Raw genomic sequence first — 15,848 nt, 5'->3', positions numbered from 1 at the left:
AACACGTTCATTCAATGTCACTCAAATATAAGTCAAATGATTTGTCCATGTTTCCCTTTTATCATAACCAATCCTTCATGATGTCCGTTTTCTCATGTGATTTTAGTGAAGTTTAATTTGAATTATCTTAAAAATAAATTAAAGTTAGTTACTATCAGCCCACCACAGGTGGTAACAAAACATCAGCAAAACTAGAGATTAGGGCTTCCCTGGTGGCACAGTGGTTGAGAGTCCGCCTGCCGATGCAGAGGACGCGGGTTCGTGCCCCGGTCCGGGAAGATCCCACATGCCGCGGAGTGGCTGGGCCCGTGAGCCATGGCCGCTGAGCCTGCGCATCCGGAGCCAGTGCTCCGCAACGGGAGAGGCCACAGCAGTGAGAGGCCCGCGTACCGCAAAAAAAAAAAAAAAAAAAAACAAAACTTACCCACGAGACACAACACAACAGTTCAGACCTTTGTTTAACCAGCTCTCTTTCTTTCCTCAAACATCTTACATGGAAGCCAAATGTATAAAATACACAAAGAAGAAATACTCTGATTCAGGGAGAACGCGGAACCTAAATCTGTCTTTTCAGCCCCCTCCCCATTCCCGTCCTGCCTCGAACCCTCACTCCAGTCCTGGCTCACCAAGACACCTCCACAGAACACCGGACAGTTTGAAAACAAATGAAGTAAAAGAATCGGTTTAAAGTGGAGGCTGAAGGGGAAGGGAAAACCTTAAATGGCAGTTTCCAATTTTAAGTTCAGTTCATAGCTCCAAAACTCATTAACTCACAGTTACATGCTTGACTCATGGACTATAAAAATTCTGTGAAATGTTTAAGAAACCTGGTCAAGGTTTTATGTGCAACAACCTCATATCATAAACATATATAATTGTATTCTAGGATGAAAATAATATACTAAAACCAGATGTCATTGTTGTAAGTGACGAGCACACATTTTATCTGAATTTTGGAGATAAACTCAGAACTAGCCTCCAACGTTTTGCAAACAGGTAATAAAATACAGTAAAATGAAGTCAGTCTATTTAAATTTCTCTTTGAATCTTCCCATATTAACATAATAAAGACACACATACTCACACACAAATTTACTCAACAGGAAACTTATCTTGCAAAACAGTATTTCAAATGCAATCCTAAAAAAAAAACACCAATAAAACAAAAAAAACAAATCCTTTCTCCCCATGAACTCCTGGCTTTTGGCCTACAATCTCTGCATAATCAAAATGTACTTGGATAGGTTTTCAAGGTGGCCTAAGCTGTCTTGGAAAAAGAGCTAAAAATATACTTCGCTGTGGAAGGACTACAGACGCCTCTTTAGATGACCAAGAATGACTCCACCAAGGGTCACAAGAGAGGTGAAATCCACATTTCACCAAAGCAGGAAAAGGACACAATTCAATTTTCTTTTAAATGATCAAATAATACTTTTCGATACAAAAGTATGGCATACGGGAATGGCCAAACACTGGATACTAAACTGAGGCAAATCGGGTCTCATTAATTCTCACAAAGCAGTTCAGCTCTAGTCCAACACCAAAATCCCAGGAGACAGGGAGAGGCTAAGGACCACCCCTGGGATATCCCAACCACCTAAGAGTCTCTGGGTTGGCAAGGGTTTGGAGAAAGCCCATCTGAGCCTATCTCGGGGTCCAGCCTCCAAGAGAGGATACAGAGGCTAGAACCATCCAAGTGAATTCTGTAATTTGTATGAGATCAGAGTGGTGCTAAACTGGAACAGAATTTCTCCTGTAAAATAATCTAAAGCATTCTTCCCTTTGCGGGGCGGGGAGGAGTTACTCTGGGGGAATGTCATTAACAAGGTGTTTTATTTGTGGCCTCTTTTGACATACTGACATCTCACTTAGAAGACAGATAAAGGGGAGCTAAAGAAAAAAACATTTTAGACTACCCTACCCCCGAAAAAGTATGACAGGGAAAGGAATACATTAATATGGGCATAATCATTTCATTAATCTAAGAATACAGACATTCAATAAACAATTCTTGAGTGAAAACAACACTACGCTATCCCTACCTAAGGTGAGAAAGGAGAAGTTTCCAAAGACAGCAGCAGCAGGCAGACGGCAGCAGGCAGATGACTGAGAACCCTATGGCACAGCGGCACTGTACTGACCTAGTTCTCTAAACTGAGCAATATTCACTCCAGCTATAAGAATGAATATATTTCAAAGTGAAAATGGACAGCTATTGGGACCCCCCTGGCGGTCCAGTGGTTGGGACTTTGCCTTCCAGTGCGGGGGGGTGCGGGTCTGATCCCTGGTCGGGGAGCTGGGATCCCACATGCCTCGCAGCCAAAAAACCAAAGCATGAAACAGAGGCAATACTGAAACAAATTCAACAAAGACTTAAAAAAAAAAAAAAAAGGACAACTATTTACCAACCCTCTCCTCCACCAACACAAAGAACAGGGTATTGAGATCAGAAAAATTTTAACTTTGGATGCTTGGGATTAATAGACATGACAATACCTAAGGAGAATAACAAAAAGTCACCATTTATTGAGCCTTTGCTACATCCCCAGCAGTGTACTAAGAGCATGGTGTGCATGAGCTCACCTAAAACACTAGTTCCACTATCACCCCTAAGTAAGGCACTGGAGAGGCTAAGTAACTTCTACAAGGTAATTTTTTTTAGCTCAGAGCTATCTTAAAGATCATGTTTTGCTGCCTCCCCTTTGACCTGCTAAGAGAGACTGCTAAAGATTAGGAAGCAAAATAAAACAAGGCTAATGAACATTCTCTACTTCTAGGGTATATACCAAAATAAAGTAGAAAAAAAGCAACTGACTTAAAAGGTACTGAATTCTATACAATAATAATAAACAAAACCATCAAAGACCTCTGAGGGCAGGGACCATCTCTTCTTTGCACACACGGCCTCCCCAGCACCTAAGGGTTCTTAGCTCTCAACACACCCATTCCAACAGCAAGTCCTAGCCTTCCTTCCATGCCCTGCCCCCAAGCCTCCCATGCTTCTCCATCTTGACTAACCCCATCCTCATCTCTTGCTGCAAGAAACTCCTAATTGGACTTCCCACTTCAATACTTTCTCCACTCAAAAAGCCAAATGTTTTTTAAACCATAAATCAGAACACATCACTCTTCTGCTCAAGACTCCTCCGGAGCTGCCACACCCTTCAAACAGAATCTGAACTCCTCACTGTGGCCCAGGGGCTCCCACCCGCCCCCACAACTGCTCAGGAGCTTCCTTCCAGCTCCCTCACCCAGGGCCAGGTCCTTCCTTGACTCAGGCCTTTGTCCTTCTTTACTCTCTGCCTGGAATGCTCTTCCTGGCTCACCCTTGGGGCCAAGGACTCCTCAAAATTAGGTCTCAGTTCAAATGCCATCTTCTCATAAGGGCCTTTCCCAGCCACCCTCCAGTTACCCTTTTTGTTCTTCTATAGATTAATCATAATCTGAAATGCACTCGTTTGTTTTACTTAAACTGGCTTCCCCCACTAGAATATAAACTTCCTGTTTGATTCCCTACTACATTTGTTAGACAAAAGAAACAAGAAATGTGCAGAACTTATTTGAAGGAAAGTTTGAAAATCTACTGAAGAACATAAAAGTCTGTTTGAAAAAAAGGATAGGATGTACACAAAGGTGTCAATTTTCCTAAAATTAACCTATGAATTCAATATTGCCAATCACTATTCAGTATTCCCCATAAAAATCTCAGCAAGATTTCTTTTTGAACCTCACAGAATGATTGTGAAGTTCATCCAGAAGAATACATAGACCAGAACTGCCAAAGTCTGAAAAAAAAAAAAAAAAAGAGAGTAATAACAGATGACTAACCCTACTAGTATTAAAATTATACAACAACAGTAATTTAAGGAATATGATAACATATATCAAGAAAACATAACAGATTAGAAACAGTTCCAAACATATTTAGTAAACTGATAAAAGGTGCAAATCTGGTAACTGGGGCAAAGGCTGGATTATTCACCAAATGGTGCTGACACAACTGGTTATTTCAGGGGAAAAAACATACACACCTCTATCCCCCCAAAATATATGTCTACCTCATGTCGTATACTAGAAATGAATTCCAGATGGACCCCAAAAATTAGAAGTTTAAAAAAAGGAAAAGAAAGGAAGGCAAAGCAAAAACATAATAATAATAAAATAAAAAATTAAAATCTAAAGACTTCTTTGTTTTAAAAATACAATCAAGGGACTTCCCTGGGGGCACAGTAGTTAAGAATCCGTCTGCCAATGCAGAGGACACGGCTTCGAGCCCTGGTCCAGGAAGATCCCACATGCGGCAGAGCAACTAAGCCCATGCACCACGACTACTGAGCCTGCACTCTTGAGCCTGTGAGCCACAACTACTGAACCCGTGTGCCACAACTACTGAAGCCCATGCGCCTAGAGCCCATGCTCCGCAACAAGAGAAGCCACCACAATGAAAAGCCAGCACACCACAACGAAGAGTAGCCCCCAAACTCAGAAGCTAGAGAAAGCCTGCACACAGCAACAAAGACCCAACGCAGCCCAAAAAAAAAAAAAAAAAAATACAGTCAAGGTATACAATCAAGTCTCTCACTCATGTGCCTCTCAGTTCTCCATCCTACAGCAAGCAACAAGGAATACCAGTTTCCTAGGTTTTGTTTCAGAAATATTCTGATATAAAAGCGAATATGTACACATTATTTTTCCTCTTTAAAACAAGCAGTAGCATACTATACTTAATATTCCTCACTTTGCTTTTTCAGTTTAATAGATGGATGAATATTTTAAATTTTAGACTAAGGAAGGTCTAAGCAGAGCATGAAACTCAGAAGCCATACATAGACCAATAATGAAAACAGCTAACATTTAGAATTTTTACTTACCGTGTGCCAGCCACTATGCTAAATGTTATTTACATTCTCTATTTCCATTCTACAAATAAGGAAATTAAGGCTTAGAGAGGTTAAGTAATCTGCCCAAGGTCACATAGCCAGCACAGTCCCGTTGGATATATCTGACTATATAATACTACAAAAGAACAGCTGGGGGGTAGGGGGATGTGCACATACGTAAAAAGTGAATACCCTAATATGTAAACAGCTCTTCAAATCAATCTGAAAAACACCAATCCCATCAAAAAATAACCAAAGAACAAAAGTAGATAATTTCTAAAAGAAATACAACTCCCTTCATTAAAAAATGTTCAGCGTCAGTAGTGATTGATAAAGGCCAATCAGAATCACTTTTTTTTTTCCACTTTTTTTTTTAATTAATTAATTTTTTGTCCGTATTGGGTCTTCGTTGCTGTGCGTGGGCTTTCTCTAGTTGCGGCGATCGGGGGCTACTCTTCGTTGCAGTACGCGGTCTTCTCATTGCGGTGACTTCTCTTGTTGCGGAGCATGGGCTCTAGGCGCTCGAGCTTCAGTAGTTGGGGCTCACGGGCTCCAAAGCACAGGCTCAGTAGTTGTGGCGCACGGGCTTAGCTGCTCCCCGGCATGTGGGATCTTCCTGGTCCAGGGATCAAACCCGTGTCCCCTGCACTGGCAGGCATATTCTTAACCACTGTGCCACCAGGGAAGTCCCTTTTTCTACTTCTTAAATTGGCAAAATGCTTTAATGTGCAATATCCAGTACTGGCCAGGGTCTGGGGCATACCCATACACTGTGACAATATCCATCCAGATCTACACTATTCATATATCTGCAACACTACTTCAGAAATCTATGCTACAAAGCTGCTTGCATAAATGTACAAAATAAATACACATACACACACACACGCAAATAATTCACTACAGCTTTGTTTTTCTGACAAAACAGTACTGGCCGGAAACTAATTAAACAAATTATAGTGTTTTCTTTTTATAAGTGGAATACTATGTAACTGTTAATGATAGAAGTAGCTCTAAAAATACCAACATGGAACAGCAGTATACACAAGAACAGCATATCATGGTCCCACAATACAGAAAATTACATACACACAGAGAAAAAAAAAAAAAAAACCTAACGAATACACAACACTTAGCAAGTTACATCTAGGAAGTGGTGCTTCAATTTCTTTATATACTTCCATATTGTACTTCTGTAAAATAATGTATTACTTATAATAAATAAAAGACAAGTAAAGATTTCAAACTAACATATCCCCCTTCACTCATTAAAATGGTTTTGTGTAAATAGGGAGTAACTTCCTCCACCCTCCCCTCCTGCTCAGTTGATGCCCTCCCCCCTTCGCTCCTCCCATTCTCTCACACTCACACACAAACACACACACACACTCAGTTAATGGACTACACATTCCCTACTTCTGGTATATTTACACTGTGTATATTTTAGGCTCTAACTCCTAGAAAGCACAAGTTTTGATTTCATTCCAAATACTTAAAAGTTATCGTTATTCAAAACTGAATTAAAAGAACTTAATCAAAAGTAATACAAAGTTAAATGTCTTTGAACAGGGGTTCAAAGGCATGATGATTACTACTTAAAACATTTCAAAATTATACAAATCCCTGTGCTATTGCCAAGGGAAATGAACTGCCGAAAACAGATTACTCTGATGCTAAACTGTGTATGACAACAAAAATGTCAAGAAAAGAGCCTATCAGTTAAATAAAGTATGGGGGGGGGAGGCAATCTGTAACCATAAAGGTTATGGCCCTCCTAACAACTTAGTCAAATTTCCCTAAAAAAATGTAACCTCAATTTATTCTGGTTTAATTTCAGTTTATGTATAACGAAGGAAAAAAACAGAAAAACACTCCAAACTTTATTCCTCAAGTAGAAACTGCCGGCGGGGGGCAGGGATCAAAATCATTTGGTAATCTTAACTTTCCTCTTCCTTTGTTCTGGACTAAGCTACTCAAAAATTTAATTTTTGATATAAAACTAATCAAGTACTATTCTTTCAAAGGGATCCCTCCAAAGGGATTTTATAATAATCCTATAAACCAACTATTCCTAATTCACATTTTTTCCCTAGCACTGAACTCCAAAGTTCCCTGCATATATAAATTAACACATTTTTGTTCTAATATTACTGAAATACAAATAATCTGATGAACTGATTCTGTGCTTACTTTCTCTTTCTCCCAAAAATCCCAGTAAACTGAGAGAAATACTTTTTTAAAGAAACGCTTTAATAATTCACTGATAACAGGGCTTCCCTGGTGGCACAGTGGTTGAGAGTCCGCCTGCCGATGCAGGGGACACGGGTTCGTGCCCCGGTCCGGGAAGATCCCACATGCCGCAGAGCGGCTGGGCCCATGAGCCATGGCCGCTGAGCCTGCGCATCTAGAGCCTGTGCTCTGCAACAGGAGAGGCCACAACAGTGAGACGCCCTTGTACTGCCAAAAACAAAACAAATCAAAAACAAACAAACAAACAAAAATAATAATTCACTGATAACAGACATTTTATCTCACTGACACTGGTGAATTTCTACCTGTTTTTTTATTTCCAAAAACTACTCACCATCAAGTTCCCAAATGTGTATCCGTCGGCTTCCACAGCTGCACCAAGCAGCTGGGCTGCTTATTATGCATTCAACAAATTTCTACTACACCATTCCTGGGGACAGAGTGTTATTCTGGGAGTGGGGTGAGGGGAAGGATCAAAAAATAACTGAGACACAGACATGCCCACAATGGGCTTATGGTCTAGTGGGGACTAAACGGGCATGCACATAAATAACTATGACGTTATAGCAGAGGCGTAAGCGAGGCATTAAGAATTTCCAGACCATAAAACACTTTTCTTCAGAGAAGAGGAAGGAGGAGGGAGACTGACTTCCTGGATGAAGTGATATGTGCTCAAAACCCCTCAAAAAATAGGCAGTATGTAGGTGCGGTAGAGTTTGGAAAAGTAAGGTAGGGAAATAGCATTCCAGAAAAGAGCACAGAATGGGAAAAAAACAACCCTTCTTAATGCAACACAAAAGAGGCATACTATTTAACAGCCCAAGTGGAATAAAAAAACATGCTATGGGACTTCTTCCCTGGTGGCACAGTGGTAAAGAATCAGCCTGCCAATGTAGGGGACATGATTTCGAGCCCTGGTCCAGGAAGATCCCACGTGCCGCAGAGCAGCTAAGCCCGTGCGCCACAACTACTGAGCATGCGCCCTAGAGCCCGCGAGCCACAACTACTGAGCCCACAAGCCTAGAGTCCGTGCTCCGCAACAAGAGAAGCCACCGCAATGAGAAGCCCGCGCACCGCAATTAAGAGTAGCCCCCCGCGCGCGGCAACTAGAGAAAGCTCATGCGCAGCAACGAAGACCCAACGCAGCCAAATATAAATAAAAAAATAAATAAAATTGATTAAAAAACACACATGCCATGCTTCAGTATTCATGTGAGGACATTAGTTTAAAAAGAATACTACGCCTTTTCCTTTAAAATAAATTTTATGGCATGAGTACCTATCGAAAACTAACATTCTATATGAGCTTTTCAACACGGCATTAAAAAAAAATGTTTACGCTATTTATCTAAGCTTTCATATAACAATTGAAGTTTCTCACACTTAAAAAAAAAAGTTCAGAAGTTTGAGAGTAAGTGAAGCAAGCAATAACTAATATATAAAATAATTTAATCTATCTATTTGTATCTCAGAGGTACCTAACCATTGGCATAATAAAATTTCCATCACTGTAACACTGGAATTCCATGAAACATCAGTAGGTCCAGATAACCTTAAAGACATTTCTGTTTAAGAAGACAGAAGGTACTGTCATTTCATTTTTAATCATCATAGCAGATTAAAAATGAAACATAATTCCTGGTGATCAGTTACTAATGTAGATCAATACCAAGTTTTTTCAAGCTACATTTTCACTGCAGAAATGTAAAGTTAGGGGGAGTACCTAAATTCAATATCTAAGCTGAGTGACTGAGCACTCATTTCCCACCCACCCCAATTTTTGTTTTAAGTAGTAGTCAATCATCACATTGACTCATCCCATGGATGATATGGTGTCCCAGAAGAAGCTACCCTGGAAGGCAGAAGACTGGATTCTGCTACTGGCCAACAGTAACAATTTAGGCCAGACCCCTTCAATTCAGTGACCCTCAGTTTATTCACCAGTAAAACAAGTAAGACTAGATAATCTACATGACTCTACATTCTGTAACTCTATAAATTATGAGCATTTTATTTTAACCAATTTAGATTTGTCTTTGAGATTATTAAATAAAAGTAACAGCAGCACACATGGAAGAATCAAACTGAAGAGCTCCCCAGGAACATTCTTATGTCTTTGTATGGTCTCATTTTCACATGCAAAGAGGAGCGCCCCCCCCAAAAAAAATATGTATCTGAAAACAATCCAAGTAATATTTTTACCACACACGCTTACAAGCTTCTGGGGTAGAAAAGTAAAAATGTTCATGGAAAACCACCACCACCATAATACCAAAATAGAAAACAGAGGCTCTACATACAGTTATTGCTACATGACAGAAGCTTTCATAGCTTTTCAATACTCCTAAGGAGTCCTGATAGAAAACCAATTTTTTTTTTTTTTTAGAGGTATCTAACACAAGATTTGATACTCTTTATTAAATTGCTATTTATTAAGATAGAATTCTCAAATTTTTTGAGCAGCAATACTGGCATGGCTTCAAACCAGGCGCACTGAGAAACTCAAAGAAATGTGAGACCTTTGCTCTTCAGAGATCCTCACAATGTAGTTGGGGGAAAACAGGCCATAAATACCGGGGAAATTAAACAGCCATAAAATAAAAATACTAAATCAATAAGACAATTAAAGGGACAGGTCAGCATGACAGGAGACGCCAAGTCACCTCGAGCTGGACTGATCAGGAGAAGCAGCTGGGCTTAAAGTCAGAGGAGGCTGGAATGGGCAGCTCTAGACCTGACTGTCAAGGAGTATGAGGCTGTGGGGATGCATGGCTCCTAGGAGGAAACATAATAATAATATTCTATCTAAATGTACTTTTGCAACATTAAACCTGAAAAGGACAAAGTATCAATCTACAGACTGAGTTCTTTGTGCATGTAACTGATCTGGTCAACTTTATACTTTTATAGAATTCAGTAACATGCTGTAAACATAAGGCATGCCACACTGGTTGAACAAGTGAATGAACTACACACCAACAGATAAGTCCAGACATAATAAACTCTGACAACCTTTGTACCATATTCCAGTAAAATCCAGTCTCTGAAGTAAATGAACACAAGGAAGTAACTAAGTATTTGAGATCTCTACCATTCTCAGGCATCAGTTAAGAATTTGAAATTGCAATTAAGACAGGTCACAAAAAAAAAAAAAAGACAGGTCACAAAATACAGTTAAAACTGAACAACAGGGGGCTTCCCTGGTGGTGCAGTGGCTAAGAATCTGCCTGCCAATGCAGGGGACACGGGTTCGAGCCCTGGTCCAGGAAGATCCCACATGCCACGGAGCAACTAAGCCCGTGCGCCACAACTACTGAGCCCACGTGCCACAGCTACTGAAGCCCGCGTGCCCAGAGCCCATGCTCCACAACAAGAGGAGCCACTGCAATGAGAAGCCCGTGCACTGCAACGAAGAGTGGCCCACACTCACCTCAACCAGAGAAAGCCCGCGCACAGCAATGAAGACCCAACACACAGTCAAAAATAAATAAATTTATTTAAAAAAAAAAAAAACTGAACAACAAAACAAACACAAAAACCTGAGAAACAAATAGCCTGACATTTACCTACATCAATCCCTGGCATATTGAAAGGCCTCTGCTTTTCTCCTGCAGATAACAATGGCAAGACAATCTCCCACTTCACAAAATTTACCAAAAAAAAAAAAAGCTTAAAAATAACTTGATTAATACAAATATGCTTGGCCTTGGGACAAATTTTACTCAAATTCAAAGAAAGTTAATTTTGAGCATTCCGTGTTTTAAAAAATTATGTGGGCAGGGCAAATTCTTAAGTTTTACTACGTGATTAAATCCAACAAGACACCCAGTTAAAAATATTTATTCCTGGGCTTCCCTGGTGGCACGGTGGTTAAGAATCTGCCTGCCAATGCAGGCGACACGGGTTCGAGCCCTGATCCAGGAAGATCCCACATGCCACAGAGCAACTAAACCCGTGCGCCACAACTACTGAGCCTGCGCTCTAGAGCCCGCAAGCCACAGCTACTGAGCCTGTGAGCCACAACTACTGAAGCCCGTGCGCCTAGAGCCCGTGCTCCACAACAAGAGAAGCCACCGCCATGAGAAGCCCACGCACCGCAACGAAGAGTAGCCCCTGCGGTCTTCCCTGGTGGCACAGTGGTTGAGAGTCCGCCTGCCGATGCAGGGGACACGGGTTCGTACCCCGGTCAAGGAAGATCCCACATGGCGCGGAGCGGCTGGGCCCGTGAGCCATGGCCGCTGAGCCTGCGCGTACCGCAACGGAAAAAAAAAAAAAAAAAAATAGTAGCCCTGGCTCGCCGCAACTAGAGAAAGCCCGGCGCGCAGCAACAAAGACCCAATCAATGCAGCCAAAAATAAATAAATAAATAAATTTTTTTTTTAAAATTTATTCCTCATAGATCATGAAGAAAATCACACCTATAAATATGTCACAGCAGGTTAGCAGATATATTTGGTAAGCTGTAATGTGAACACATTTCCCTAATTAGAATACAATGTTTATTCGTTCAATAAACATTTGCAGTGTCAATATCCTAGGCAGTGCCTTCAAGATGAAGTCAGAGAAGGGCCCACCCTGCTCCTCAATAGGAGATAAAACAGGTACGTACCTAAATACAAGGTAGAAAGTGTAAATGCCATGAGAGGAGATGTGCAGTTAAAGCATTTCAGGAGAGAAGAGGGAGCTGTTACCCTGGCACAGAAATATAACCTTTACGATCTCTGTAAAGCAATTTTCTGGGGTAGGAGTCCAACATATGGCAAGCCTTTTGTAAAAGGAAAGAGTATTTTGGTACTGCAAGCAATCACATCCTTATGTATGTATGTGCATATTATTTATATACATGTGTGTGTGTTAACCTTGATTACCATTAACAGGTGTGCTTAAAGCAAGGCAAAGCAACTGTGTACTATAAATATTAAAATAAATAAATAAACCTCCACTGGATTTTAACAGAATGAGAAAATAAAGACAATGTTTCTTTCTGCAACAATTTGCTTATTCCTTCTGTAATCTTCACCCATGTCTAAATAATATTCTAAAATTGGTCTGCTCCTGAGATCGGGCAAGTTAGTTCTGCCAATAAATATCTTTACCAAAGGATACATCAAAACATTTTCAAAAAGTATTAAAAATCAAATAATGCCATCAACTCTTCAGTTATCCAAGAGAGAGTCACATGTGACCTATCAGCAGCAGTTATTGATCACGACATGTTGCACGAATGAATGAATATTTGTAGGCATTTTAAAATCCCAGGCCTGTTGCTCTTTACGCAACGTTCCGCCTCGAGTCACCGCCTCACCAAGATGCACGCAAGGAATGTAAATTTCAGTACAATTAGGATATACTTAGGGAAGCAAATCTGATGCAGGTGAAAACACTAATCCCACAGATTAGAATCACCCACACCTCTGCTCTCCAAGGTTAACTCTGGAGAAGCGACACTGTAGCATGCAACATCGGTAAAAGAAAACTGACTCTCTCTGAGCAAACACTTTTCACAAATATCACCTATTCCCACCCACACCTTTAATACACGACTATACCTAATCCGGCTAATTCGAAGAATTCAGTCTCCTCGCCACTAAGACTGACTTCTCAATTACAGTTTCTCGAATCCCTCCTCCCCCCAAAAGAGAATTCACATTAAACAGCAACGATAAAAGGCAGAAGATACCGGGTTCCGATCTCCACCGTCTCCCCCGCCCTCCCTTCGCCATTACACCCCAAGTGGTTTGCTCGCAAAGGTGAACTAGTTTGCTCTTCAGGCACTTGTCCACCGCTGTCACCCGCCCTGACCCCTTGCACACTCCCGGACAGCCACCAACTCCGCCCCGGAGGGAGAGCAGGCCGCCACCTGCGCCGGCCCCACCCGCGGCCCCGGCCCGCGCCCGCCTCGGGCCCCGCAGCCCGCTCCCCGCAGGACACCCTGGGTGCCCCGGCCCGGCCGCAACCCATTCTTCCTCCAAACTCCATAAGCCTCCCCCGCTCCCCGCCGCGCCCGGCTCGCCCCGGCCGCCGAGGGCAAGAGGCCGGCGGCTGGGCGGGTCCCGAGCCGCCGGGCCCGCGACGCCCCTCGCCGGCCGGAAAGCCTCCCCCGCGGCTGGTGCCCCGGAGCCCTCGGCGGCCCCGGGCTAGCGGGGGCCCGGAGGCCGGACTGCGGGCGCCGGGCCTACTCACTGGGAGCGGACGAAGCGCGGCGGCCGACGCGGCCCCGGGCCTGAGGGGCAGGACGCGGCCTCGCGTGCGGCCCTGCCCGGGCCCTGGTCGGCGCGGCGAGCCGGGCGCTCACTCCAGTCGCCGCCGCCGCCGCCGCCGCTGCTGCTTCGCCACCTCGGCCGCCATTTTGATTCAACCCCTCTCCTCCGCCCCCCCCACCCCCCGGCCCGGCGACCGCGGCTGAGGCTGCTCCGGCTCCTCCTCCTTCCGGAGGCTGGGAGGCCGACTCCCGCCGCTGGCCGAGCTTCCCGGCCCCCTGGCGTACCCCCTTGGCCCGGCGGCGGACCCAGGGTGCTGCCGTCGCGCCCGGGACTCCCCGCGGGCGTGAGAAAGGGAAGGACGCGAGGCCGCGCCCCGGGCCTGAGAGCCGGGGCTGAGGGCGGGAGGGAAGCGGGGGCCCGGGGGGCGCGCGGCCACCCGCGCAGCTGCTTCCCAGGCTCAGGCTGCGTTCGCAGCGGGCCTGCCAGAAAGGCCGCGCGAGGCCGACCCGCCCGTGATGCCGGCCCTCCCTCCGGCCCCTCCGAGGAGCCCGGGCCCCCGCGCCCGCCAAGTGCGCTCTCGGCCTCACGCTCCCAGGGAACTGACCGGACGGGCCTCGCCACCGCATACTTTTCCTTTAGAGAAGGCGCCACTCCACATCCCGGAATTAGGAGAAACAAAGTCGGTGTTCACCCGGATAATTACGAGAAAGTCCGGGTTTTAAGAAATGAGTGATAAAATGGTGACGTAAAGACAGGAGGAACTCGCACGGAAGATGCTGGAGGTTCTTTTCAGACGCTTCCCCTTAAGTACTGTGTGGACGGCAAGGGGGTTGGCTCAGCCCTGAAACGGAGCGTGCACGAGAGCTCGTAAAGGCCGCGTAAAGTAGCGGCAGCCCGTGAAGAGGGGCTGGGAGGCGTCCGTGTCAGAGCACACCGCCCGACGCTTAAACCCTCCGGCCGTTGGAGTAGGGCAACCGGACGGATTTCCACTCGGAACGCGGTTTCCGCGAGCGCCGGTCTCCCGCCGGAGCCGGCCCGGCGGCCGCCTCCCCTCCTGCGCAGGCGCAGTGCCTCCTCAGGGCATGGAGGTGGTGGGTCTGCTGCTCTGTGTGGTGGCGGCGGCCCTGACATGGGGCTTCCTCTGGGTTTGGGACTCCTGGGAGCGAATAAAGAGTCCGGAGCAAGCTGGCCTGCCGGGAGGCGGAAGCCGGACTCTGTTGGTGACCGCGCACCCCGACGATGAAGCCATGTTCTTTGCTCCCACCGTTCTAGGCTTGGTCCGCCTGCGGCACCAGGTGTCCCTGCTCTGCTTCTCCGCAGGTAGGAAGCTGTAGGCGGGGCGCGGGGAGCCGGGGCGGAGAAGGCATTTAGGCGCCAACCTGTCTCACTCGACTTCTTCTCGGAGGGGTCTCTGTCGGAGGGAACCAGGTGAATACACTGGAGGTCCTTTATCCGGGCGCTTCACCGAGAATCTGTGGCCCCAGCCTGAGGGCTGTAGGGCCGGCTTCCCAGGTGCGTTGGGAGGCGTGGGCAGCGTGCGAGCTCCGCTCTCCGCTAGCAGGATCCGGGAGCTCACATTTGCTTCCATTCAGTACCTACATCCGCGTTGGGAACTGCGACTGTAGTCAGTATCCTGTGGAACATTTTCATTTCCAGGAGGGCCAAGAATAACGACCAAACAGAATGTGGGCTGTGTCATTCCTGATCAACCCTTCAGTCCACTTTGTGCTAGAAAGATGCATGTATCAAATTGAAGAGAGAGTTCATTAGACTAGAAAATAATCTTATAGGTCATTTTAGAGTTCAACTCCACCCAGCTTTCACTGGGGCCTTTCAAAGAATTAAGTCCTTCTTTACCATACAGAAAAGATGGAATGAGAAAACAAATTAACCATGATACTGGGTTATGGTGGTAATTGCACAGCTGTATAAATGAAATAATTGAAGTGTACATATATAATGGGTGAATTTTATGGTATGTAAAAATCATACCTCAATAAAGCTGTTTTTAACAAATGCCCAGTGACCTCTTTTCCCATTTGGTTGTTTCGTACCAGTTCTTTTTCTATACAGATTTTTCTCAATAAGCACATTTTATAAGACTTTATATTTTTCACCGAATATTACCTTTTCATTAATTTCTCAAATATTTATTAAAGATTCTTGTGCACTGCTTACTATTAAAATGGCCAAAATCCGGAACACTGACACCACCAAATGCTGGTGAGGATGGGGCACCAAGGTACTCTCATTCATTGTTGGTGGGAATGCAAAATGGTTCAGCCACTTTGTAAGGCAGTTAGTTTGGTAGTCTCTTACAAACCTAAACATACTCTTACCAAACCATCCAGCAGTAGCCCTCCTTGGTATTTACCCAGAGGAACTGAAAACATGTTCACACGAAAACCTGCACACAGATGTTTATAGAAGCTTGATTCATAATTGACAAAACTTGGAAGCAACCAAGATGTCCTTCAGTAGGTGAGTGGATAAATAAACTGTGGTCCATCCAGAC

At 44.5% G+C, this 15,848-nt stretch overlaps 1 protein-coding gene across 1 annotated transcript in view; it reads left to right on the top strand.

Moving 5' to 3' along the window:
• The first annotated feature begins 14,400 nt into the window (after nt 1-14,400).
• The window catches only part of PIGL (phosphatidylinositol glycan anchor biosynthesis class L), a 54,730-nt gene continuing 53,282 nt past the window's right edge, over nt 14,401-15,848 (top strand). The window contains exon 1 of the mRNA XM_065897755.1: nt 14,401-14,653. Coding sequence (XP_065753827.1) covers nt 14,416-14,653 — 238 coding nt within the window. The 5' untranslated portion in view covers nt 14,401-14,415. The remainder of the gene's footprint in view (nt 14,654-15,848) is intronic.

Source organism: Phocoena phocoena, chromosome 19 (assembly GCF_963924675.1).
Source record: "Phocoena phocoena chromosome 19, mPhoPho1.1, whole genome shotgun sequence".
NCBI classification, from domain to species: domain Eukaryota; kingdom Metazoa; phylum Chordata; class Mammalia; order Artiodactyla; family Phocoenidae; genus Phocoena; species Phocoena phocoena.
This window is presented reverse-complemented; position numbering and strand designations above follow the sequence as displayed.